Source organism: Phacochoerus africanus, chromosome 5 (genome assembly GCF_016906955.1).
Source record: "Phacochoerus africanus isolate WHEZ1 chromosome 5, ROS_Pafr_v1, whole genome shotgun sequence".
In the NCBI taxonomy this organism is placed as follows: Eukaryota; Metazoa; Chordata; class Mammalia; order Artiodactyla; family Suidae; genus Phacochoerus; species Phacochoerus africanus.
The window spans coordinates 5,865,562-5,891,915 of NC_062548.1; the positions used below are offsets into that span (position 1 = coordinate 5,865,562).

Genomic DNA, 26,354 nt, shown 5'->3' on the forward strand with positions numbered 1-26,354 from the left:
CCACAGCAACGTGGGATCCGAGCTGCATCTGCGACCTACACCACAGCTCACGGCAACACCAGATCCTTAACTCACTGAGCGAGGCCAGGGATCGAACCCTCAACCTCATGGTTCCCAGTCGGATTCCTTACCACTTCACCACAACAGGAACTCCAACAGAGTTCTTAATATTGAACTACCCCTGCGTATCTGGAACAATCGCACTTGGTGGTGGTTTCTACTTGCTGGTATTTTAGTTGGAGAATTTAAAACCTATATTCGTAAGTTAAATCTGTAGCTTCCTTTTTCAGGGTCGCCTCTGCAGGTTCTGGCATCAGCATTAAGCTGGCTTTATACACATATACGTAGAACAGGCCTTCCTCTTCTACACTCTGGCAGAGTTCAGATGACGGAGAAATATTCTAGTCCCACACACTGCGGGGCATATGCTGCTTTTGGAAGAGCAGCTTTTCAGCTACTTCCTCCATTTTTTGGTGTGTGGTACCGGCCTATGCTGTTCCCTACCTTTTCAGGAGTCCAAACGTGTCACGTGTGCACAAAATCTCTTTTCCTTACAGTCCCTCACGGACATTTCCCCCCTCAAAGCAGCAGGCAGCCGTGAGCACACTTACAGTGGGGTCGGTCCAGAGGGAGCATCTCGAGCACTCCTGGCAGGGGGCTCCCGGTGAGCGAGGGTGCTGGCAGAAATGGTCATAGCCGTTGATAGACACTCGGCAGAGGTAGCACATCTGGGCGCCACAGCGGCAGGACATGCGGTTGCAGCCTTCCGACTTGATGAGGCCAGTTCCACACTTGTGGCACTTTCTAATGCGGGCAGCAGTCATTTTTTCCTCTCTAAAAAAAGAAATTGTCATTTGAGACAGCAGAGAAGATGAAGAGGAACGAAAGTCATGGCCACCCAAGTATTTATTCTTTCCACAGATAAGGACTGCCTGGCTCTTCTGGTGACACTTGAAGGGTGAAAACAGCCTGTGTTTTGGAGTCTGAGAACTGTTTGCAGTTTATCAGTTGTATGACCTTGGGTAAAGTATTTAACAGCTCCTCATTTTTTTTTTTTTTTGGCCAAGCCCACAGCGTGTCGCTGTTCCCAGGTCAGGGATCGAACCTGTGCCACATCAGCAACCTGAGAGGTGACAGTGACAATGCCGGATCTCTAACCTACTAGGCCACCAGGGAACTCCTGTTTCCTCATCTTTAAATTGGGAGAACGCAATTTTCTCATGGTGTTTTGTTTTTTAATTTACTGCAATGTAGCTGACTTACAATGTTGTGTTAGCTTCAGGTGCACAGCAAAGTGAATCAGTTACACACACATCCATTCTTTTTCAGATTCTTTTCCCATATAGGCCACCAGAGAAATGAGGAGACTTCCCTGTGCTGTTCTTAATGATTTTGTAAAGGGTAGTGTGTATACGCCAAGCCCAACCTCTCAGTTGACCCTTCCCCATTCCTTTACTGGTTTGAGAGTTACAGATGGGATACAAAGTATCCTAGAGCACACTTCTTGGCACCCAGTGCTTAGACAGTGACTTTTTGTTACAGGAGTCCCTGTATGCTTAAAATGGAGAGAGAGAGGGAGTTCCCATTGTGGTTCAGCGCATTAAGAACCTGACACAGTATCCGTGAGGATGTGGGTTTGATCTCTGGCCCTGCTCAGCGGCTTAAGGATTTGGTGCTGCCGTGAGCTGTGGTGGAGATTGCAGATGTAGCTCGGGTCCCAAGTTGCTGTGGCTGTGATGTAGGCTGGCAGCTGCAGTTCTCATTGGACCCCTATCCTGGGATGCTCCATATGCCACGGGCGTAGCCCTAAAAAGAAAAAAAAAATGTAGAGAAAGAAACTCAGGATCTTCCCAAATGTTTTTTATATGTACAAACCTGGATACAGGAGAGCCAGTAAACCTTAGCTATATACACACTGTAGATTTTAAGTATCTGGCGTGGGGTGGGGTAGATGCAGTCGGGGATGATCTAACAGCCACTCTATGACTTCCTCCTGTGGGCAGAGCCCACCTTCCAGGACAGAGCTGCATGAGGGACCCCAACCCCCAGACTCCCCTGTGGTAGGGAGTGGACATGCATAGGATTCAGTCCTGCCCCATGGGAAGCTTGCAGGAGGCTACTTGTTGCCAGAACTACTTCAACTGATATGGGGGGGCGGTCAGGGTGGCAGATGACTAGAGTCAAAATGACAGGCTCTGGCTCTTTCTCAAGAGCTAGCACTGCTGAATCAGTAAGCTCTGTGGTGCTCTTCATAACTCCTAAATATTTGCTACTTTTGCTATAATTGCCTATGTGTCCGTCTTTCTCTGCTGAGTTCCTTGCAGGCAGATGGCAGAGGCTGTGCTGCTTGTACCCCGCTGGCAGGGAGAAGTATGGTCTTGATGGGACTCAAAAGGTATCCCTACTGAGACTAAGAAGGGCACGAAGGACCCTAAGCATGGACAGCCTTGAGGGGAGGACGCATGCCACTGCTTGAGCACTTTTCTTCTCCAAAAAGGAACCCAGAGTGTCGACCAGAGAACTGCTTCAATGTGAAGACTGCAACGGTCTGGGATGAGCTCTGATCTGCACTCTCCCTCCTAAAGCTGAGGAAATGCATCCTTCTTCCTTCCACTGCGCCCAGTCTTTCTGCTAGTAAGTACGAGTAGCCGGGTGAGTCTGGGGCAGGCAGACACTCACAAGACTGTGGCAGTGTGCTCCTCAGAAGCCAGATCATGCGTTTGAAAAGTACATTAGGAAATTGGCTGCTGTTCAGTTAGGTCTAATGTTTGAATGCCCCCAAATGAAGGAAGGCAGAACTCTGGCTTGAGAAGAATTTAAACCCAGTTCAAATTACAGAAGAACAAATGGCTTATAAGTTTTGCTGAATGGGAAACGCTGTCAACGTTTAAAAAGTTTAAAGTGAATTTATTATTGTCAACTTATTGTACATACGTTCAGGGTTTTAGTTAGTTCAGCAACTGCAAAGACACTCCTCAATGCGCCATGTTAAGACTCACAAGATTCTGATGAGAAAGTTTCCAACCAAAAAGCTGTGACAAAAAATACACTTACAAGCCCCGCCCACTTCCTTCTGTGTTTTTTAGGGCCGCACCCCACTGCATATGGAGGTTCCTAGGCGAGGGGTTGAATTGGAGCTGCAGCTGCCAGCCTACACCACAGCCACAGCAATGCAGGATCCAAGCTGCGCCTGCAACCACAGCTCATGGCAACGCTGAATCCTTAACCCACTGAGCAAGGCTAGGGACTGAACTGGCATCCTCATGAATACTAGTCACCACTGAGCCACAATGGGAACTCCACTAGTCAGGTTCTTTTTTTTTTTTTCCATTTCACTAGTCAGGTTCTTAACCTGAGCCACAGTGGGAACTGCTACAATTTTCTGTAGCACAAATTTCTGGCGAAGAGCACCCTAGATGGAGACCGAGGCATGGCTTTAGCCACTGCACTCAGGTTGGCTGACTTTTTCCCTGGGCAGCTGCTTAGGCTGTAGTGTGGGAGGGGTGGTTACCCTGACCTTTGCAGGAAGAGGGTACATTTGCCTGCTCTGTTGCACCACACTGTCATTGTGAAATAACACAGGGTGCGGTGGGGGAGAAAAGGCCCTTCTAAAAGGATGGAAGAATATAAAGAACACATACAACAACTCGATGCTGTTACAACATTCAAACAGCTATTCAACACTGCAAGAAAAGCTACTCAGGTCCTTTGCTTTTGCAAAAGAACAGTACTAGTTAGGGCCGGAATGGCCATGTACTAAAAAGGACTGCTATTATGAGATATGGTGACCACCACCCATCCAGTAACATCAAAGTACACAATGGGACAGGGGAGAAATCATAGCTGATTTTTTTGGGGAGGAGTGTGATTTGGCCACTAGCTTCTAAACTAGGCAGGAAATAAACAGTCCTGCAGGATGTGATCGTGTGCAGGAAAGGAGAGAAAACTGAGCTGCAGCTGTGTGTGCCAACCTGTGTTCAAACAGGAAGGCTCACTGCCTTCCTCTACATAACCAATCAAGATCCTATGATTCCAAGATTATTAGTTCTCACCACTATTTAAGTATGCTGGGAGGTCCTTTTGGGAGCTGCCTTTATTTCCTGTTGCATATACTATTCCAAATCTTTTTTTTTTTTTTTTTGCTTTTTTACAGCTGCACTCATGGCATATGGAGGTTCCCAGGCTAGGGGGGAGACTAGGAGCTGTAACTGCTGGCCTATGCCACAGCAATGCCAGATCTAAGCCATGTCTGTGACCCACACCACAGCTCAGGGCAACACCAGATTCTTAACGCACTGAGCGAGGTCAGGGATGGAACTCAGGTCCTCATGGATACTAGTCAGGTTCATTACTGCTAAGCCACGAAAGGAACTCCTGAGATCTCTTACTTTGGACAGCTGGCAGTCGGGGATTCTTTGGCTCTCTGCTTCATGGTGTAAGGGCTATATGGTGGGGAAAAGAAGTGGAAGCCCCTGGAGTACCCCTTCCTTACAAAAAATGATACTGGATTCCTGTGAGCATCTTTGAGACTGATGTCACCATCAAACACCTCAAAGATGCAGGGGTGCTGATTCCCAAAACATCTCCTTTAACTTCTGTTTGGCCTGTATGGAAGAATGGGTCTTGGAGAAAAGTGCATTAGGATAAACTTAATCAGGTGCTGCCTCTAATTGCAGCTGCTGTTCCAGATGTCATTTCTTTCTTTCTTTTTTTTTTTGTCCCTTTGTCTTTTTAGGGCTGCACCCACGGCACATGGAGGTTCCCAGGCAAGGGGTCCAATCAGAGCTGTAGCTGCCGGCCAGCACCACAGCCACAGCAGTGCAGGATCCGAGCCACGTCTGCGACCCACACCACAGCTCATGACAGTGCCGGATTCTAAACCCACTGAGCGAGGCCAGGGATCGAACCCGCAACCTCATGGTTCCTAGTCGGATTTGTTAACCACTGAGCGATGATGGGAACTCCCAGATGTCATTTCTTACTAAAGCAGATAAATATAACCTCTGGCAACTGGTACACAGCTACTGATCTGGAAAATGCTTTTATTCTCTGTCCAATAAGCTGAGAATACCAGAAGCAGTTGGCAAGGAACTTGATCATCTGTCGCCCAACAGGAAAACACGTTGGTCTACTATTCTAATGACATGCAAATAGAACCCGGTGAAGAGGAAGTGACAACGACTCTGACTCTAGCATGTTAATATGGTGTATGCTTGCCAGAAGGTGGGAGCTAAGTCCCTTGAAAATACAGAGATCTGGAAACTCTGATGATTGGGAGTTTGAGTGTGTATATAATAGGCTATTCCTTCCAAAATTAGGCACACATTGCTGTATCTCATATCCCCTACCACAAAGAAGGAAATCAGACGTTTGGGAGGCCTTCCTGGATTTTGGAATCAATATAATCACATCAGAATGTGTAGTTCTGATCCATTTACTGCTGAAATAAAAGGCTAGGCTAAGGCTAGGGCCTAAACCAAGAGAAGCCCCCAGCCAGGGGACCCAGTGGTGCTCCAAGTGTCTCTGGCAGACCAACAGGCTGAGCAGAGCCAGTACTGGGAACTGACTGGAGAGTCAGAATGATGGCTATGCTTCGAAAAGTAACCAACTCTCTTCCTTCTAAAAAAAAACATCTCCTGGTCTGTGACTGAGTCTTGGAGTCGCTCAAATGCCTGCTCATGGGGGCATTAAGAACCAGTTTATAGAGGGGGCCATTCTCCATCACCAACTACGAGGAGAATGCATATGACCAGGGCTGAGCAGCCCTGAAGGCAAGAAGTTGTCTGTTTATGGGCTCTGTCATACTTCTCATCCAAGGCCATCTGCTGAAAGGAGAAAACGACAACAACAGAGAGCTCGCACTTATGGAAGACCCAACACGTGACAAGAAACATTCTGGGCATTTAACCTTCCTAACAACCCCATGAGTAGATACGATACGATTATGCTCTGTGCTTTACAGATGAGGAAATCAAGGCACGGGAAGATTGAGAAATTTGCTTAAAGTTCTTAACTATAGCTATACAGAGAAAGCTCTAAATAAATCTGTATTAACTTCATGAATAAGACATCCTTCAAGGCAGAACAAAGGCTCAGATCAGAAGAAAAGGAGTTTGCAATCGTGGCTCTGCAGGTTATGAGCCTGACTAGTTTCCATGAGGACGAAGGTTCAATCCCTGGCCTTGCTCAGTGGGTTAAGGATCTGGTGTTGCTGTGAGCTGTGGTTGCAGATGTGGCTCGGATCTGGTGTTGCTGTGGTGTAGGCTGGCAGCTATAGCTCCAATTCGATCCCTAGCCTGGGAACTTCTACATGCTGCAGCCCTAAAAAGCAGGAAAAAAGAAAAAAAGAACAGAAATCCTCCCTTCCAACTCAAACTGGATGTGTCCAGAGTAACGAGAACAGATGACGACGATGATGAGAATTTCAATGGCAGTACCTACAGCATGGAGCGACACGTTTACCACTCAAGGCCATGCCACTGGCCAAGGTGGTGGTCACTCTAAAATACGAAGGCGGGCCGACAGACAGTGGTAGGTCTAGATTTGAGGAAGCCATACTAGACTTTCCTAGCTGGAGTGGTATTTGTGATTACTACGCATGTGGCTCTATTAGTTTTTACTGTTTACTGAAACTTTAATCATGTCTGCAAAGTCCCTTTGCCATGCGAGGTTAAAAAAAAATAAAACAGGAGTTCCCGTCCTGGCTCAGTGGTTAACGAATCCGACCAGGAACCATGAGGTTGGGGGTTCGATCCCTGGCCTTGCTCAGTGGGTTAAGGATCCGGCGTTAAGCTGTGGTGTGGGTTGCAGATGCGGCTCAGATCCCGCGTGGCTGTGGCTCCGGCGTAGGCTGGTGGTTACAGCTCCGATTCGACCCCTAGCCTGGGAACCTCCATATGCTGTGGGAGCAGCCCAAGAAATGGCAAAAAGACAAAAAAAACTCCCCAAAAAACCCCAAAAAAACATAGGTTCTGGGGATTAGGGCAAGGCTACCTTTGAAGATCATTTTCTTTTGCCCAACAGCGTCTGCCCTCTGGCCTCCAAAGATTCATATCCATCCCACATTCACCTCATCCAAGGACCCCAAAGATCTCATCCATTATAACACCACTCAAATTTTATCATCTAAATTAGGTATAGATGAGACTCTGGATATGATCAACCCTAGAACACTCTTTCTCTCCATCTGTGGGACCAAGAAACTAAAGAAACAAATTATCTGTTCCTGACACACAACGATGGGACAGGCAAAAGACAGTACTGGGCACGTGTCCTTACGTTTCCGATCTGAGAATAGTCCTCTGCGGCTCTTGGTTTCACTCTGAATAACCCTCCTTTTCCCAAGAAAGGAAGCACATGTTTGCAGCTGAGGAGTTCCATGCTTGTAGAATTCTAGGGGTCTGACAGGCTTCTTTCATCTTGCACCATCTCTTGCAGCCCAACCTGGCGGGGTTTCTAATGATGTGAAATTCTCCAGGACCAAGTGCTGTCACAGGGAGTCATTCCACTCAGGCATGAAGCCCATTCACAGAAACTTCCCAGATAAACCCATCTCTCTGTCTGGCTTCTGCTTAGACGGCTAAGGGATGATGCCCGAGTTTCCTGGAGGCTCCCTGCTTAGACTGAGGGCATCTGTGAGTCACTCTCAATCTCTTCAAAGAACCTCTGTGTGACTGAATACTCTGATCATCTCGATACAGCCTTGGTTTTTTTTCTCTAGAGCATGCTTTTCCTGACAGTTGATCTCTTAATTTTAAGGTCTCTTATCATCTAGATCGGATGAAAATTTCAGAAACAAACAAGCCTCTTCCTTTTTGTTAGTAGCTCTTCCTTCAACCCATCTCTTTCCACTTGCACTTTCCACTCCTTAACACTGCGCGTGGAAATCCAAGGTCAATGTCCAATCTCGTGATTTACCAGTTCTGCTTTCTGCAAAACTGCAGGATGCAAGTCGGCCTAAACGCTCTGCCCTATGACAAGAATTCCCTTTCCTCTACTTTCACAAACATGTTCTTGGAATTCCCCTCACGGCTCAGCGGTTAATGAACCCGACTAGGATCCATGAGGATGCGGGTTTGATCTCTGGCCTCGCTCCGTGGGTTAAGGATCCAGCGTTGCTGTGAGCTGTAGTGTAGTTGGCAGACGCGGCTCAGATCTGGCGCGGCTGTGGCTGTGGTGGAGGCCAGCAGCTGCGGCTCTGCTCCCTAGCTTGGGAACTTCCACATGCTGTGGGTGCAGCCCTTAAAAACAAAACGAAAACAACAAAAAAGAACATGTTCTTCATTTTCTTTGAGTCTTCACCAAACAGTGACTTCAATGTCCATATTTCTAACAACAGTTTGTTTATGGTGATTAAGTATTCTCTAAAACAATCCAGGCTTTGCCCATAATTTTCCTCACTTACTTCTGAGTCCCTCAATGGTGTTGCTTTTTTTTTTTTGGCCGCCCCACAGCATATGTAGTTCCAGGGCCAGGGGTCAGATCTAAGACGCAGTTGTGACCTAACACTGCAGCTGCAGCAATACCCCCTTAACCCACTGAGCCAGGCTGGGGATCCAGCCTGTGTCCCAGAGCTCCAGAGTGGTTGGTGATCCCATTACGCCACAGGGGGAACTCCCCGATGGTGGCTTCTAATGTCCATGTTTCTGCTAATGGTCTGCTCAAGGCAATCTACGTGTTTCTCTATCGTGCCTCTCAAAATTCTTCCAGCTTCTACCCATTGCTCAATTCCAAACCCATTTTCACATTTTAAGGTATTTGTTAGAGCAGCCCTCAACTTCTGGTACCACAATTTGTCATCTACTGCTGCTATAACAAACTACCACAAACTTATTAGCTAAAGGTAATATAAATTTATTATTTTACAGTTCTGTAGGTCAGAAGTCCAGCATGGATCTCACCAGACTAAAATCAAGGTGCTGGCAGGCCGTGTCACCTACTGGAGGCTCTAGGAGAGAATCTATCTGCTGCTCATTGGGGCTGGCAGAGAATTCCGTTCTTTGAGGTTGCAGGACTGAGGTCCCCATTTTCTTTCTTTAAAAAAATTTTTTTTCCTTTATTTAGTCAATGTTCTTCTTTCTTTCTCTCTTTCCTTTCTTTTTAGGGCTGAACCTGTAGCATATGGAAGTTCCCAGGCTAGGGGTCGAATCGGAGCTGCAGCTGCCGGCGTACACCACAGCCATGGTAACGTGGGATCCGAGCCACATATGTGATCTACGCTGCAGCTCGCAGCAATGGCAGATCCTTAACCCACTGAGTGAGGCCAGGGATTGAAGCCGCATCCTCATGGATACTAGTCAGGTTCTCAACCCACTGAACCACAACGGAAACTTCTGTCCCCATTTTCTTGGTATCTGTAAATGCAAGGTTATTCTCTACTTCTGCGCGGCTTTCACATTCCTTGGCTCATGGCCTTCTTCCTCTATTTTCTTTCTTTCTCTCTCTTCCTTCTTTCCCTCCCTCCCTCCTTCCTTTCTTGCCTCAGGTGCAGCATATGGAAATTCCCAGGCTAGGGTCCAATCAGAGCTGCAGCTGCCAGCCTATGTCAGCAACAAGGGATTCAAGCTGCATCTGTGATCTACAACCACAGCTTGTGGCAACGCCAGATCCTTAACCGACTGAGCGAGGCCAGGGATTGAAGCCGCATCCTCACGGATACTAGTCAGGTTCTTAACCCACGGAGCCACAACAGGAATTCCCTCCTCCTCTATTTTCAAACCCAGCAATGGAAGGCAGAATTCTTCTCATGTCTCTCTGACTCTCTGCCCATCACTCCATCTTTGCCCAGAGAAAAGCTCTCTCTGCTTTCGAGAGTCGCATGATTAGACTGGGTTTACCAGGTAACTCAAGATCATCTTCCCCATCTCCAGGTCCAGAACCTTAATCACATCTGGAAAGTCTCTTTTGCCATGAAAGGTAATATATACATTCACAGGTTTGTAAGTTCCAGAGATGAGGACGTGGGACATCTTTGGGGAACATTATTCTGCCTACCAAGCTCATGGTAAAGGGCAAGTCAGGGAGCCATTTGCCAAGGTTCAAATTCTTGCTATATCAGTTATGACCTGGGTGACCATGCTAACTTGGGCTCTCTGTGCCTCAGCTGTGTCACGTGTGAAATGAGGGTAACGGTTCCTACCTGTGGAGGAGACTTGGAGACTGTTTACTGACGCAAACAGCCCCTTCCCGTTTCATTTTCTTGGTCACAAACCCACTCCTTACCCTTCAAATTTAAGCTGGACATAAAATCAGTCATCTAGGGACTACATACGGTGTCTGCCTTGGAGCCAGGTTGTGGCCGTGTAACTCAGTCTGGAGCAACAGGATATAAGCAAAAATAATACATATAATTTCTGCATACTTAAACCTTAAAAGGAGTTTTCTTGTAGCTCAATGTGTTAAGGATCTAGTGTCGTCACTGCAGTGGCTTGGGTTGCTGCTGTGGTGTGGGTTCGATCTCTGGCCCTGGAACTTGCACATGCTGCAAGCAAGGCAAATAAAAAAAAAAGCCAAACAACTTAGAGATAAGTTGCCTGCCTGGCAACTTGTCTCTGTCTCTCTCTCTCTCTTTTTTTTTTTTTTTGCTTTTTAGGGCCACACCCGTGGCATATGTAGGTTCCCAGGCTAGTAGTCGAATCAGAGCTATAGCCGCTGGCCTACACCACAGACGCAGCAACACCAGATCCTTAACCCACTAAGCGGGGCCCAGGATCGAACCTGCACCCTCAAGGATACTAGTCAGATTTGTTTCTGCTGCGCGACAAAGGGAACGCCTGTCTCGCTCCTTTTCCACGGGCTGGACTGCAAACGTGGCTGTAACCTAGTCACAACCATGCAGATGAGAAGACCACCTTAGAGAATGGTGAAGCGATGCGATAAAGAAACCTGGGTCTTGGACCTCATGGGACAGATCTGCCCCATCTGCCTGGCAGGGCTGGATTATCCCACAAGAGAGAAACAGCCTTTATTATTATACAGTTAAAGTATTTAATACGTTAGTATCTGTAAAGTGCCTAGCCACCTAGGGAGTGCCATACAGCAAAGGTTCTTTTCATTGACTGCATTATTGTGCATTTAGAGGTTGTAATTCCACTTAATGGATCAGGCCACTGGTGTCTTACATAAGACAGATATATAAGGAGAGTAGTGCAATATAATCAATTATTATTTACATAAACAACAAGGAGAAGAGGAACCAAGAGATGCTGAATTCATATGTGCCAGGCATTTACTACGTTACATTTGACCCTGGAAATAGTTCAAAGAGGCTGCAGAGATGAGGAAACAGAGGCTCACAGGTTAGGTTCCTTCCTTTAGGTCATTCTATACTAGGGTAGTTTGAGAACTTGTTTTTTCTACAATACTCACTGCCCCTTCTGCCCCAAAGGCGGCCTGAACAGGGAAGCTGAAAAATCCGTCACTGCGGCCCCGAATTACACTACTCACATGGATGTCCGGTACTTGATGTCATCTTTTTCCGCCAGCTCTTCACAAGTGAGACCGCTGTGCTCTTTCCAGAGTCCCTGACACTTCCTACAGGTTTCCTGCAGGGATAAAGGAGAGAGCAAAGACAGCTCCCGTGAGCAGACACCGTATGAGTTTCCCTTCAACAACAGGAATACCAAACAAGCTCCACTTGGTTTGAATTCTTCCAGAGGATCTCCTTCCCTTTCAGCTGGGATATTTATTTTTTTGGCTGCATCTGCAGCACATGGAAGCTCCCGCCAGGGATCAAACCCAAGCCGCTGCAACGACCTGAGCCATTACAGTGGATCCTTAACCACTGCACCAAACTGGGACCTGCCAGCTGGGATATTCCTTTCTTTCTTTTTTTTAAGGGCCACACCTGCAGCATATGGAAGTTCCTGGGTTAGGGCTACACTACAGCCGTGCCAGATCGGAGCTGTACCTGCGACCTACCCCACAGCTCAAGGCAACGCTGGTTCCTTAATCCACTGAGCAAGGCCAAGGATCAAACTTGTGTCCTCATGGATATACTAGTTGGGTTCATTAACCACTGAGCTACGACGGGAACTCCACCAGCTGGGATATTTCTTTTCTTTTCTTTTTTTTTTTTTGTCTTGTCTTTTTGCCATTTTTTGGGCCGCTCCCGAGGCATATGGAGGTTCCCAGGCTAGGGGTCAAATCGGAGATGTAGCCAACAGCCTACGCCAGAGCCACAGCAACGCGGGATCCGAGCCGCATCTGCGACCTACACCACAGCTCACGGCAACGCCGGATCGTTAACCCACTGAGCAAGGGCAGGGATCGAACCCGCAACCTCATGGTTCCTAGTCGGATTTGTTAACCATTGCGCCATGACAGGAACTCCCAGTATTGTTTTTTTTTTGTCTTTTTGTCTTTTTTTTTTGTTGTTGTTGTTGCTATTTCTTGGGCCGCTCCCGCGGCATATGGAGGTTCCCAGGCTAGGGGTCGAATCGGAGCTGTAGCCACCGGCCTACGCCAGAGCCACAGCAACGCGGGATCCGAGCCGAGTCTGCGACCTACACAACAGCTCTTGGCAACGCCGGATCGTTAACCCACTGAGCAAGGGCAGGGACCGAACCCGCAACCTCATGGTTCCTAGTCGGATTCGTTAACCACTGCGCCACGACAGGAACTCCCAATATTGGGTTTTTTAAAATAAAACACTGTGAGCTGCTAAAGGGCTGGTTCTGACCAGTGTTCCAGTGTTGGTCTGGCATGCGGCACTTCGGCTGAGTTGAGCTGAAGAATGGTCTAGAGTATGCTTACCTGGGGTCCTTAAGGGAGACACTGCCTTGGTCATCCTTCACCCATAAACGGGGACTTCATTCCCCACAGCGCAACGTCATTTACAAACTTAAGTTTAAAAGATCACTACTTCTTATTCTAGGCTCCTTCACAGTTTACGAAATATTTTCACATGTACCAGAAACCATCTCAGATCAGTAACAACAATTTAAAGAAATATTAATCCAATTTAGGGGGTTCCTGTTGTGGCTCAGCAGGTTAAGGACCCGACGTCTCTGTGAGGATGCGGGTTCGATCTCTGGCTTTGCTCAGTGGATAAGAATCTGGTGTTGCCACAAGGTGTGGTGTAGGCTGCAGAGGTGGCTCAGATCCAGTGTTGCCATGGCGTAGGCTTCAGCGGTAGTTCCAATTTGACCCCTAGCCTGGGAACTTCCATATACTGCAGGTGCAGCCACTTAAAAAAAGGGAAGACAAGTAAACATTAATCCAAGTTAATTTCCATCAATGGAAATCACAACTCTAATAAATACAATGAAGGAAAAAATGATGCTGTCGGCTTTGTTTGGTCTCGGGGAACAATGAAGGCTTGAGGAAGCGGAGCCCGAGATCAGAAAGATGGCTCAAAGAAAGCAAAAGGAGAACAGCACTCCAGACAGAGGACTAGTAAGGCGAAGACGACGGCAAACGAGGCTGGGCGAGTCTGGCTCCTGCGGCTGGAGCGCAGACAGGGAGAACAGGCCTGGAGAGGCCCAGTGGAGCCAGTCCGCGTGAGGCCTTGCAGGCTGTGCTATGGGTTTGACCTTTACCCTAAGAGTGCTGGGGAGGTATTGAAAGGCATCAAGCATGGAAGTAACACGAGCAGGTGTGTGATTTTAAAAGATCATTCTGTACGGAGAACAGGGTGGAGGGAGGAAAGCGTGGAAGTGTAAGACACTAGAAAGCTATTAAAATCTTTCAGGAGAGGCCTTGATTAGGAGGTAGGTGAGGTCATGACAGAAAGTTGGCTGATGTAAGAGAAATTTCGGAAGTAAAACTGACTGGCTTGGTGACTTCCTGCCTTTGGGAGTGAGGAAAGAGCTGTCAACCCAACATTTTGGTTTCTGGTTTGTGTAACCCAAGATAATCGCGACATGGAAGTTCTCGCTGTGGCACAGTGCGTTAAGAATCTGCCTGTAGGAGTTCCCATTGTAGCTCAGTGGGTTAAGAACCTGACATAGTGTCTGTGAGGATGTTAGTTTGATCCCTGGCCCTGCTCAGTGGATGAAGGATTTGGTGTTGCTGCAAACTGTGGAGTAGATCCAGTATTGCTGTGGCTGTGGCATAAGCCTGGAGCTGCAGCTCTGATTCAACTCCTAGCCTAGATACTTCCATATGCCACAGGTGAGGCCATGTTGAAAAAAAAAAAAAAAAAAAAAGAATTCTACTGTAGTGGCTCCGGTAGCTGCAGAGTTGAGTTGGATACTTGGCCTGGCACACTGGGTTAAAGGATCCAGTGCTGCAGTAGCTAAAACAGAGGTTGAAGCTGTGGCTTGGATTCAATCTCTGGCCTGGGAACTTCCATATGTCACAGGCGTGGCCATTAAAAAAACCCCAGTGATATGGATGGAGCTTGGGAACAGTGGAACAGGCACGGCTTGGGAGGGGGAGAGCAGGTGTTAAGATCTTGAGGTTGATCTGGGCAGTAATGACACAGGGGGCCTGTGGGACACAGTGAAGACGTCGGGCAGGAAGCTGAAGATGCTTAGAATCACCTCCTGTGTCTACACTCTTATTACAGATGAACTGGTCAGAGATTCTAGAATAAATGCCATTGCTTCCAAGGGATAGGACCATCTTTGGTCCACTACTTACATCTGTCAGTAAACAAACGAAATCAGTGGTGACTTCCTTATTGCACACCAAAATGTAAAGCAGCATAAAACCCATTTTTAAAAGACCCCGGGCCTGACTATTCTGGGAAACTGGAGGAGAAACAGCAGCTGGAGAATAGATGAGCTGGTATCTACATCCTAGCCTTCAAAACAATACGAACCTAGCCACCTACAAAGAATAACAGCTTGACAACAATGCATGGCATTTAGAGCGGCCTTTCAGCATGCCTGGTTACCCAGTTATTAATTCATGGGACCCTCCCCACAAGGGAAAAACCCATGTGCTAGGTGAGGCGCAGGTCTACGACAGCAAGATGACCTGGCCACACTTAGTCAGCTCTGAGTGGCCACCACGAAGCCATCACCAAGAAGCTACTGCTCGCTTCCAACACCAAAGCAGCTCGCCTGTAGGTCCACGTGTGGATTTTCAGCCAGGCACGTCTCACTGAAGGGCCTAGGGTCCCACAGAAAAACACGGAAATGTCTTTTGAAGAGACTAGCTACTTGGAAATTGAAACCCACAATTAAAATAAGGCAAGCAAATAGCAGGCTGAGTAAATTTACACGTGGAGCTTTCTCTGCTCTTTACAAGGTACCCTCTCTTCTAAGCTGCGTGTTCGACTAAACTGTAATTCTCTCCTTTCAAGAACAGCCAGGCTTTGCTCCTGGATGCAACAAATGCTTAAATCATTAGGCAGAAGAAATGTTCCTGAACGTTTCTAACACGAAGACAATCACATCCTTCAAAGGAAGGTTAATGAGAAAGTACCCAGCACCAGGTTGGAAGGCCGAGTGCAGTTCCGACCTGGAACTCCACAACGTGAGGGACAGGCACGTCCTGGCTATCAACTCTAACGGAAGATGCTCTCTGCCGCCTGGGCGCACGTTCGGAGCAGAAGGAAACGGCTGAACTCATCGCCATCCCAAACACACCAAGACGACAGCGCCTTCCTTCTCGCTGGGGAAGGCGTGCGCACACTGGCCAACTCACTAGGGAGCAGCCAGCGGTGGGTGCTCTTGCTAAGACTAGAGAGATTGCCAGTTAGGTTTTATGTTGCCCTTCAGTCCTCAAGATGCCTCAAGGTCTTCTGACTATTCATTAAGGTCTTAACCTTGCACTACAGAGAAAGCACTCGGCAGCTTCTTCCCCTCATCCATGTTCTGCTGCTTAACTCACGTTTTATCGGTGAGGCAGACGATCAAGTTTGGTTTCAGATGACCCTGCCAGGGAGCTGCCATCTCTTCACAGAAACAGCCGACACTGTCCAGCCATCATCTACACACAGCAGGGCTTCCTGCTGCTGGCAAAGGAGCGAGACGACGAAGCCCCGGGTCCAAGTGACCAGACTCCGCACTCTGAGCTCACCAGCCCTCTAGGCCGGCTCTGAAGCTGCCTGGTTCCTGCGTACCCTCTACCTTCTCTGCTTGACTTCTAGCCTTGTCTCAGAAGTGGAAACAAGGAGAAACTGCTCACTTCTTCTTTTTTGGTCTGTTTAGAGCCACACTCGTGGCCTATGGAGGTTCCCAGGCTAGGGGTCCAATTGCAGCTACAGCTGCCAGCCGACACCACAGCCACAGCCACACAGGCTCCAAGATGCTTCAGTGACCTACACCACAGCTCACGGCGACGCCAGATCCTTAACCTGCTGAGCAAGGACAGGGATCAAACCTGCACCGTCATGGATACTAGTTAGACTTGTTTCTGCTGAGCCACGATGGGAACCCCTGCTCACTTATTTCTGAACGGTTCCTTCAGCGAAACTTCTAAACTCACTCTCCGGGGGAAAGAAGTTGTTGGCTTAAGATAAGGGGCATGGGCTTTGGCCAATTCAAATCACATCTCTGAAATTCCACCTCTCTGCTTTGAGATTTCAGGTACTCAAAGAACAGTGGGGCTGTGAATCCCCAGACCTCTTAAGTAAAAGATGCGGCCCGGGCACCTGACCATTCACAAATGGTCATTAGCAAACTCTAGAAGCCACAGGGCTGTTGGCATTCAGGCCACATGCATCTTTTGGTTGTCAAAATAACTGGTTCTCCCCACCTCAAGTCCCACATGACTTACAGATGCTGGCTGAAAGAGTCCAACTTTAAGATAGGAAAACAGACAATGAGACAGACGCTGGAACTCTTAGGAATTGATAAAGCTTGGGAAAGTCAAAGCTCAGGCAGCATCAGTGGGCTTTCCTTCCTTTAATTAAGGGAATCTGAGAACTTCTACCCTGCCACCCGCCGCCTCCACCCGCCACCTTTTTAAACGGCTGTACTCAGGGCATGTGGAAGTTCCTGGGCTGGGGTCGAGTCAGAGCTGCACCTGAGGCCTATGCCACAGCCACAGCAACACAGGAACTGAGTCGCATTGGTGACCTAAGCTGCAGCTTGCGGCAATGCCGAATCCTTGACCCACTGAACAAGGCCGGGATAGAAGCCGTATCTTCACAGAGACCACGTCGGGTCCTCAACCCCCTGGGCCACAACAGGAACTCCTGAGAACTTCAATTTTCTCTAGGGCCATCATGCTGAGGAAGTCAGATATGTGAGCAAACCAAGAAGAGCACAGTGGAGCTGAGGCTAATAGTACATGTACACACACACACACACACACACACACACACACGAGCACAAGAGAGACAGCAAAGGAGGGGGGGGGCTGTGCCAGACAAAGATTCTTTGAGGAGGTGGCGTCTTCTTAGGATTGACTAAAACCAGTATCAGGAGTAAAGAGAACATCCGGGCAACCAACACAGTCCTCCTAGTGTCTGGATCAACATCTCTCTGTGAAGGGCCTTTCCCAGCGACATCAGCCATTAAAGTACATAAAAGGTAGAGCCAGACTCTCAACCAACATTTCAGCAACGAAAACTATTCAATGTGTTAATATTTTAATGAGCACAAAAGGTTTTCATATTACATAAAATCATTACCCTTTAAAATTTTCTATATTTAATGTATGTTTTGAAATGTATGTTACAACAGTAGCATAGACACATAATTATAAATAAATACATACTCTGGGGGAAATTCTGCTTTATATATATTTACTTTTTGTCTTTTAGGGCAGCACCCATGGCATAAAGAAGTTCCCAGGCTAGGGGTCGAATTGGAGCTGCAGCTGCCAGCCCATGCCACAGCCACAGCCACGCCAGATCGGATCCTGTCTGTGACCTACACCACAGCTCACGGCAACGCCGGATCCTTAACCCACTGAGCGAGACCAGGGCTCAAACTTGCGTCCTCACAAATACTAGTAGGGTTCATTACTGCTGGGCCATAATGGGAACTGCTGTACATGTTCTTGTTCCACACAGAGAGCTATCATAAAGCTGTGCATTTACTAATGTGGACAGGGCAGCTACCTGCCTGGGCTCGTGTTTCCAAATCGTCTGATGGACTGAAGAGGCTGAGACTAGAGGCAGGAAGACAGTTAAGCAGCAGTGGGGAGTCTACGGGGCTGGGTTGGTGGAATCATGGACTCGGATCATGTGACACAGGAGGAGGTGCAGATTTGAATGAGGGTGGGCGGCAGAGGTGAGAACATAAGTTTAATTTCAGATGAGCTGATTTATTCACTCATATATTTGCTGAATTTCTATCGTTCGCTGAGGGCTGAATGAGATACTAAGGATACAGCAAGAAGCAAGTTAGACTCAATGTCTAGTTTCTTGGAGTTTATGTTCTGGTGAAGAAAACAGATATTTAACAAGTAGGAGATACAGCTACCATTGATAGGAACATTTCGGCGGCAAAGCACTGGGTTCTGTAAAACCGCCCAGGGGTCAGGAAAGACTTTTTCGAGGCTGTGAAGTTGAAGCTGAGCCCTGAGGGATGAGCAAAGTTAGCCAGATATGGGGGAAGGGTGTTTTGGGCAGAGGAAGAGGATGTGAGAAGATTCTGGCACGGGAGAGCGCAGTGAGGAAGTTGGTATTGGCGGGAGCCCAAGGGGAGGGCTGACAGTGGACAGTGGTCAAGGCGCTGAGGCTGGAAGGAGGCCTGTGGAAAGCCAGTCTAAAAGGGTGGGAAATGCAGTGGACTGACTCACTCTCTCCAAAGATCATGCCGGCTGCTCGCGGAGGAGGATGGCTTGCCTAGGGTGCAGGACTTGCAGAGACCCTCACTGAACTGGGGCCAAGTAAATAGCTTCTGCGGCATGAAGCCCTTGAGTGGATTCAATTCTGGGCCCGACTTCCCTCACAGCTCTCCGCAAGGAAGGCCCCAACCTCCTTCCGAAAGCACGTGGCGCCAATGCTGGGCCTCAAAGAGGTGAGGCTGACCTGTGCCTGCAAACGGCAACATGCCTGTCTTCTTGTTAGAAGCAAGAGGACCACGTCTCACATGCGGCTTCAGAAAGAAATTTCATCGTTATTTCTAAAAGGAGATCGTTTTCTCAGTTTGGGCTCTTTAGATGAGTTTCCCATTGAACTGTCATGTACGTGGTAGGAGCATCTTTTTTTAAAGTTCATTGTTGTTTGGAGTAGAGCTGATTTACAATCCTGCCTTAGTGTCAGGTGTACAGCATGGTGACTCAGGTGTTTTGGGATTTTTGTTGTTGTTGCAGATTATGTCCATTAGAGGTTATTACAAGATATTGGATATAATTCCCTATACTATACAGTAAATCCTTGTTGCTTATCTATTTTATGTAAGGGAGCATCTTCAACAAGGGTCTTGAACTCAGACACCCGCCTAGACCCTGCAATACTGGCCCACCGTTCCAGACCTGTGCATGTTTCGCACAGGTGCTGTTTTACACACACAGTTCACCCAGCCTTCACACAGCAATCCCACAAGGGAAGTACTGGCCACTCGTCCCATTTTTTTTTGTCTTTTGTCTTTGTTGTTGTTGTTTTTGTTGCTATTTCTTGGGCCGCTCCCGCGGCATATGGAGGTTCCCAGGCTAGGGGTGGAACCGGAGCTGTAGCCGCCGGCCTACGCCAGAGCCACAGCAACTCGGAATCCGAGCCGCGTCTGCGACCTACACCACAGCTCACGGCAACACCGGATCCTTAACCCACTGAGCAAGGCCAGGGATCGAACCCATCACCTCATGGTTCCTAGTCGGACTCGTTAACCACTGCGCCACAACGGGAACTCCCCATTTTTTTTTTTTTTAAGTAAATGAGAAAAGGAAGGCTCAGAGAGGCAAATTAACTTGTTTAAAATCACAGAGCTATGAATTCAAGTCTGCTCAGAGCCATTTGCACTTCCCACCCTCTTCTCACTGCTCGCCAGCATGGTGTGTGCCAGCACCAACAGGTCCTTGTTTACTGGAAACCCGAGGGCTCAGGGTCTGAGACAAGCCCTGAGGTTACAATGGGCATCTTGTGTAAAGAGAACACAGAAAAAAAGATGAGCAAGGCTGCACAGAACCGACGTGAGGGTTATCAAAGGCGTGGACGCCCAGCTGCAGCTGTGCAGGATGCCTGCTTCCCCACGCTTCCTGCAGAGCTGGCAGCGGCCCAGTCAGAGGCAGGATGGACTAGGCTTAAACCCGAGGACGTCGTTTCTTAATGATAATGATAGGAACCCGCTAGTCAAAGAGCAATCTTTGGAGACACGTGAGGAAGTAGCTGTTCCTGCTGCTTTCAGCCAGCTGTATGTCTGGTGGGGCACAGAAGAAGTGTTTTTTTGTTTTGTTTTGTTTTGCTTCTTATGGCCACACCCATGGCATATGGAAGTTCCTAGGCTAGGGGTCAAATCAGAGCTACAGCTGCCCACCTACGCCTACACCACAGCAACACAGGATCTGAGCTGTGCCTGCAACCTACACCACAGCTCATGGCAACGATGAATCCTTAAACCACTGAGCAAGGCCAGGGATCGAACCTGCATCCTCATGGATCTGAGCTGGCTTTGTTAACTGCTGAGCCACACTCAAGAAGTGTGTTTTTATTTTTCAATTTTTTTTAAGCTGTGCCCATGGCATGTAGAAGTTCCCGGGCCAGGGACTGAAGCTATGCCACGGTAGTGAGCCGAGACACAGCAGTGACAATGCTGTATTCTTAACCGCTAGGCTACCAGGGAACTCCAAGAAGTGCGTTTTTAGGTTCCCATTAGATGTACAAGTGTGAGCCCTCCACACCAGAACCAAGGATCAGTCCTAGGTCCTTCAACCAGCCCATGGGCTTTGCCTTGTAAATACTTGCCACTAACTCCCCAAAGGCAGCTGGGACTATGATGCATGAAGACCTGCTGGTGACAGTATGTGAGATCATGGCCGGCATCACCTCCGCCCCGGGTCCCAGTTCTGCTGCAGAGACGGATACCGGTAGCGGAGACGAGTGCTGCACTGAAGGGAATGCTAACACCCTCAATTCCCCTCCTCACCTCCTTCCACAAACACCTCCTAGGAGCCCGCCACGCCCCACCAGGCGCTATTCTCTGCAAAGGATCAGTGAACCAGTGAAGTCCCCGCCCTCCTAGAGTCTATATTTTGGGCGGGTGGGAGTGGCTGGACCACGGAATAGGAATGTGCTCTGGGAAGACAGGCAGCAGCCAGGGGAAGTGAAGTGCGGTGAGAGGACCGGGGGGGGGGGGGGGGGGGGGGGCATCTGGTAGAGGAGTGGGAGCAGGATGGAGCAGGAGAGAAGCTCAGAGAAGTGGCTGTCCCAGGCCTCCCAGCCAGTCCCAAGCCAGCACCCAGGGCCAGCGGGGTTGGCCTCCTGCCGGTGCTGCATGTCCGACACCCACAACCGCACAAAGCTCTGCTGGACGTCCCCTCGCTGCTGGCAACACCTCCTCATCAGCTCTCATTTCAAATACTGGGGGCTCTGGGAAACCTGAATGACCCGGGCCAAAGCTGGCACTCTTTCCCTGGACTCCTAGAGCACTTGGCTGCGATTCTATTCTAGCGCTTTTAATAGTGTCTCGTAATTATCGGATGACATCACCTCTCCAAGGAGCCAAGCACTCCTTGCAGGCACTACGCCTGCTGATGGCTACAGACAGACTTGGAATGGAGGGTTCAATTCATCTGTTCAAAAAATGCTCTCCTTTGAGCGTCTGTTTTGCGCCACATGCGGACACACTGGTGAATAAGTCAGTCCTGATTGAGAAGAGGTTACAAACTTTCGCACTATGTCTCAGTTATTGCTGGATTTCTAGGGCCTGGGACTAGGCCTGACACACACAAGGGCTGCATGTACGAGAAACTGCAGAGAGATAAAGGCTGGCAAGAAAAAGCACATTCCTCTCCATACAGAGTTACAGCCCCACCCCGACTCCTGGGACGTCTGCACTTTACACGGGAAGAGGGCTTGTGGAACCTCGAAGTAAAGTGACCCTCCTTTCCCAAAAGAACATCAGCTTCTCCCTATCAAATCTTCGTATTTATAATTATACAAAAATATAATGAGAAGAGTAAGTTACATATATATAAAAGATAGCTTCAGGACACTTCATTAGCGTTTGTGCCTTTAGGATAGAGGCATACACTTTTTTCATTGCGGTTCCTTTCTTTGCTCCCTAATCCCCTCCTCCAACCTAATGCACAAAACTTATAGATCTGTTATTACCAATCAGCTAATGGCCGAATGCTTACATATGGTGCTAAGACAGTACTGCTTATATTTTGCCGATTTTCTTCTACAGTTTTAACTGATCTCTCTTCATTTCCGATGAAGGGAGCCTTACAAACTGTGGTGCCTGTGAGAACCTCTAGTTTAGAGGGGTCAGGACCGAAAAATCTGCAGTCAGCCTGGTTCACCTCCTTCCCCCTGTCCGGGGGCTCTGGAAGGTCAGTTACCACTTGAGGTCAGATCACAGGTTCCTCCTGACTCCCCCACCCCTAACAAGACAAGTCCAGCCTGTCTGGGTCCACATTTCTTAAAGGACAAACAAAATTCAAACATTAATCTTTTAAGGATGTCTTGTAATTACTGGATTATACCACATCTCTCAAGAAGCTGAGCTCTCCCTGCAGGAGTTTTCTCTCTTTCCTTCAGAGTAAACAATCTCTCTGAAGCAGAAAAACCTTTGGGTTCTAAATGGAGAAATCTGGAGTACCTGCTGTGGTGCAGTGGGTTGAGGACCTGGTGTTGTCTCTGTGGCTGCATGGGTTTGAGCTCCCTACCACCACCACCCCGATGCAGTGGGTCAAGGATCCAGAGTTGCTGCCACTGTGGCAAAGGTCACAGCTGTGGCTCAGATTTGATCCCTGGCCCAGGAACTTCCACATGCAGTAGGTGCAGCCGTGAAAGAAAAAAAAACGTAGAAATTCAAATATGGGTGTGGCTAGGCACATTACTGAGGAATGGACTTCTTTGGAGAAGATTCTACACCGTTCTTATTTTTTGATGGTGTCACACACACAATTATGGGGATTTTAAGAAATATGTGCACTGGATGCGCATCTTACCGTTTTTTATTCACAGAAGCAGATTTTGAAAAAAGAAATCTCAACGTCTTACTCCTGTTGCTTAGAAAGAAGCCCAGCCCTCTTTTCCTTTCGATCCAACAGGATTAGGTGACAAATCAGAATAGGCGGCTCATAAATTTGGTTTCTGCGCTAATGCTGCCCCCTAGGGATAGAAAGCTATAAAGGCACTGGAGACTTCCGTAGCCTGGGAGAGGAATGCTTGAGAAATACTGACTGGGAAAGGCAGAGCGCCAGTTAGTTACATCATGGCCACAGCTGCCTGCTTTTTACTATGCTATGGGGACCAGGACTTCTAAGACAGAGTGGGCAGTAAATGTTTCCCTGGAATAAATATAAGTTCAACTTTACTTTTGTCAGGATAACCACAAAAATACCAGTTCACTTACAGTACTTATTATTCAAATACGGATGACTTTCTCTAGAATGTCCACTTACCAGAACCACTGGACTATATCAACAACATCCAGGGCAATGCCAGGAGGTGGACATTAATATACTCTGACTACTGCTCTGGCGATCAGCAGATAAAATGAACAAATGCAAACCTCCCACCTTCTCCGAAGTTACTAGGGGTGGAGGGAAAGGTCACCATATGTTAGACAAGATGACAGGTGCGGAGGAGAAGAATACAGGAAGGGAGAATGCTGGTGCTGGGTTGTAGAGAAGGAAATGGTTCATAATTTTAAAGTGGGTGGTTGGAGAAGGCCTCTCGGAAAAGGTGTATTTAAGCGAAGACATAAGAAAAATAAGAAAGTAAGCTTTGTGATGTCTGGGGAAAGAATTCCAGGCCACAGGAACAGCAAGGAGGGAGTGGAGAGGCCAGGAAGCTGAAAGGAGCGAGGGATATGTGGGGCGGGGAAGGGAATGATATAGTCGTAGGCAGGTCCTGGAGTAGACAGGTTAAAGAGGATTCTCTCACGGACTTGAGTGAGTTAAGTCCCAAAGAACCCCCTCTGCTGGCTCCGCTTTCCTGGAGAGCTCGTAGGCCTCTGAGCCCCACGTCCACGAGGGCTCTGGGCCTTTCCTACTTCCCGCTGTGGCCACAGCCTGGAAAGGAGGGGACGGCAGAGGCGGTGACTAAGTCTCGTCCAAAGGGGTTTGCCCACAGAAGACGCTCAGCACAACGCAAGTTTGTGGAACCACTTAGAGCTATGATTTTTTAAACTATGGGTCGCAACCCATTAGTGGGTTATGAAGACGATGACGTCAGTGGATTTTTCTTTTTTTAATTGAATCTGAGCTGGACCTGTGACCTATGCCACAGCTGCAGCAATGCTGGATCCTTAACCCACTATGCCGGGCTGGGGATTTGGTTTGGCCCACTGTGAAAAAATTCAGCTTCTGGACCAGGAGTTCAGAAAAAACTCTTTGCCCTGGTACTCATTCCCCGTGTCCAGAAAAATCACTGGGGCTGCTAATAAAAGATGCAGATTCTAATGTGGTGGTCCTGGTGGGCCCAGAAACCTGCATAGGGACCAGCTTCTTGGGACACTCTGCTAACAGCCGGCTTCCAGACTGTGCTTTGCGAAACCTTGCCCAGATCCCAGCACTGCCTCCTTGTGACGCATGGCCTTGGTGGCTTTCCTCCAGGACAAGCATGGCTACTCTTCAAGAGTAAATAAATGCTCATTAACGTCCCTTACCCAGTAGGCTGCCCAGTGTCCTGAGCCTTCCTGAGAAGACGTATGCATACCTCTGCTGCTCTTTTCTTCTTTGCCAAAGTTAGAGAAAAACGTCTTCCGAACATCCTATCTACCCGTATCTGAGCCCAGTCTGACGATACACTGTGAGCGAGCAAAGCGGGAAAGCTAGGTCCTGCCGTGCAGTCCTCCCGGGGTCTGGTCTGGAAACAGGCTGGGATTTTTCAGCTGGGTTTTCACCAGGCTGAGCAGGTGGAGGAGGAGCCATTCGGGTCTGAGCACAGTAGGAAGGAAGAGGCAGAGATTTCGGGCACAGGTTGCTCAGTGGCAGTGCGGATCCCACCCAAGTGGAGTGCAGTTTCAGGGGGCATTCTGTACAGCTGGCCGTGGTCAGGACTTAGGGCTCACAGTACCCCTTGGTGGATACTGAATAGGACGGCTCATAGAAGTCTCTGACCTAGGCTTCCTCAGAGCAGAGGTTTCTAAACAAGGAGAGCCTGGAGGACACTCACAGTAGCCTGTTTCTCCAGGAGGCCGCCTGTCTGCTCCTTGGGCCTTATGCCCCACCCCCACAGGCGGTTTACACCCTAGTGGAAGAGCCCAGGAGGTAAATCACTATAACAAAATGGGAAATCGTCCCCAAAGAGGTTGGAACTAAAAACCGTGCGGCAAGGGTTAATGAGGCTCTCTGCGAAAGGGAAGGCATTACTAGAAATCGCTCTCTCACGTGTAAAAGCTAATAGAAGTAAATGTAGGCAAATATCTACGGGTTCTTTGGTTAGGAAAGAGTTTCTTTTTTTCTTTTTCTTTTCCTTTGGGGCCTCACCCGTGGCACATGGAAGTTCCCAGGCCAGGGGTCGAATTGGAGCTGCAGCTGCCGGCCTCCACCACAGCTACAGCAACACGGGATCTGAGCTGCGTCTGTGATCTACTCCACAGTTCATGGCAACGCTAGATCCTTAACCCACTGAGAGAGGCCATGGATCAAACCATGTCCTCATGGATTCTAGTCGGATTCTTTACTGCTGAGCCATGACGGGAACTCCAGCAAAGGGTTTCTTAAACAAGTCCCCCAAAGCACACACTAAGGAGAAAAACAAATGAACTGAGTGGTTCCATGCTAAGGAGGACACCACCGACCAGGGTAACGGGTGAGAGGCTGACTAGAGGAGATCCGGAACACTTAAAACTGCACCGAGACGGGAGTTCCCTTCGTGGCTCAGGGGTTAATGAACCTGACGAAGATCCATGAGGATGTAGATTCGATCCCCGGCCTTGCTCAGTGGGGTAAGGATCTGGCGTTGCCATGAGCTGTGGTGTAGGTCCCAGGCGTGGCTCAGGTCCCTTGCTGCTGTGGCTGTGGTGTAGGCCGGCAGCTACAGTTCCGACTCAACCCCTAACCTGGGAACCTCCATATATTGGGGGTGCGGCTCTAAAATAGCAAAAAAAAAAAAAAAAAAACCAAACAAAAAAAAAAAACAAAAGAAAGAAAGAAAAAAACCAAACTGAACCAAGATTAATATCTAGAACCTAGAACATACAGGGAATTGGTAAAAATCAGAACGTAAAAAATGAAACATCTGATAGAAAATGGGTTAAAGAGGAGGAACAGACAAGTCACAGAGGGGAGATGTTCGACTTCAAAGTTACCAGAGACAGACGGCCTCGGGCACAGGAAAAGATGCTCACCATCGCTGATTATCAGAGAAATGAAAATAAAACTACTATGAGGTCCCA

At 48.3% G+C, this 26,354-nt stretch overlaps 1 protein-coding gene across 5 annotated transcripts in view; it reads right to left on the minus strand.

Moving 5' to 3' along the window:
* The window catches only part of RNF216 (ring finger protein 216), a 168,316-nt gene that overhangs the window by 19,247 nt on the left and 122,715 nt on the right, over window positions 1-26,354 (minus strand). For all 5 annotated transcript variants that reach the window (XM_047779472.1, XM_047779471.1, XM_047779474.1 and 2 more), the window contains 2 exons: window positions 11,446-11,543; window positions 612-834 (listed from right to left, as the gene is read on the minus strand). In XM_047779472.1, coding sequence (XP_047635428.1) covers window positions 612-834; window positions 11,446-11,543 — 321 coding nt within the window. The remainder of the gene's footprint in view (window positions 1-611; window positions 835-11,445; window positions 11,544-26,354) is intronic.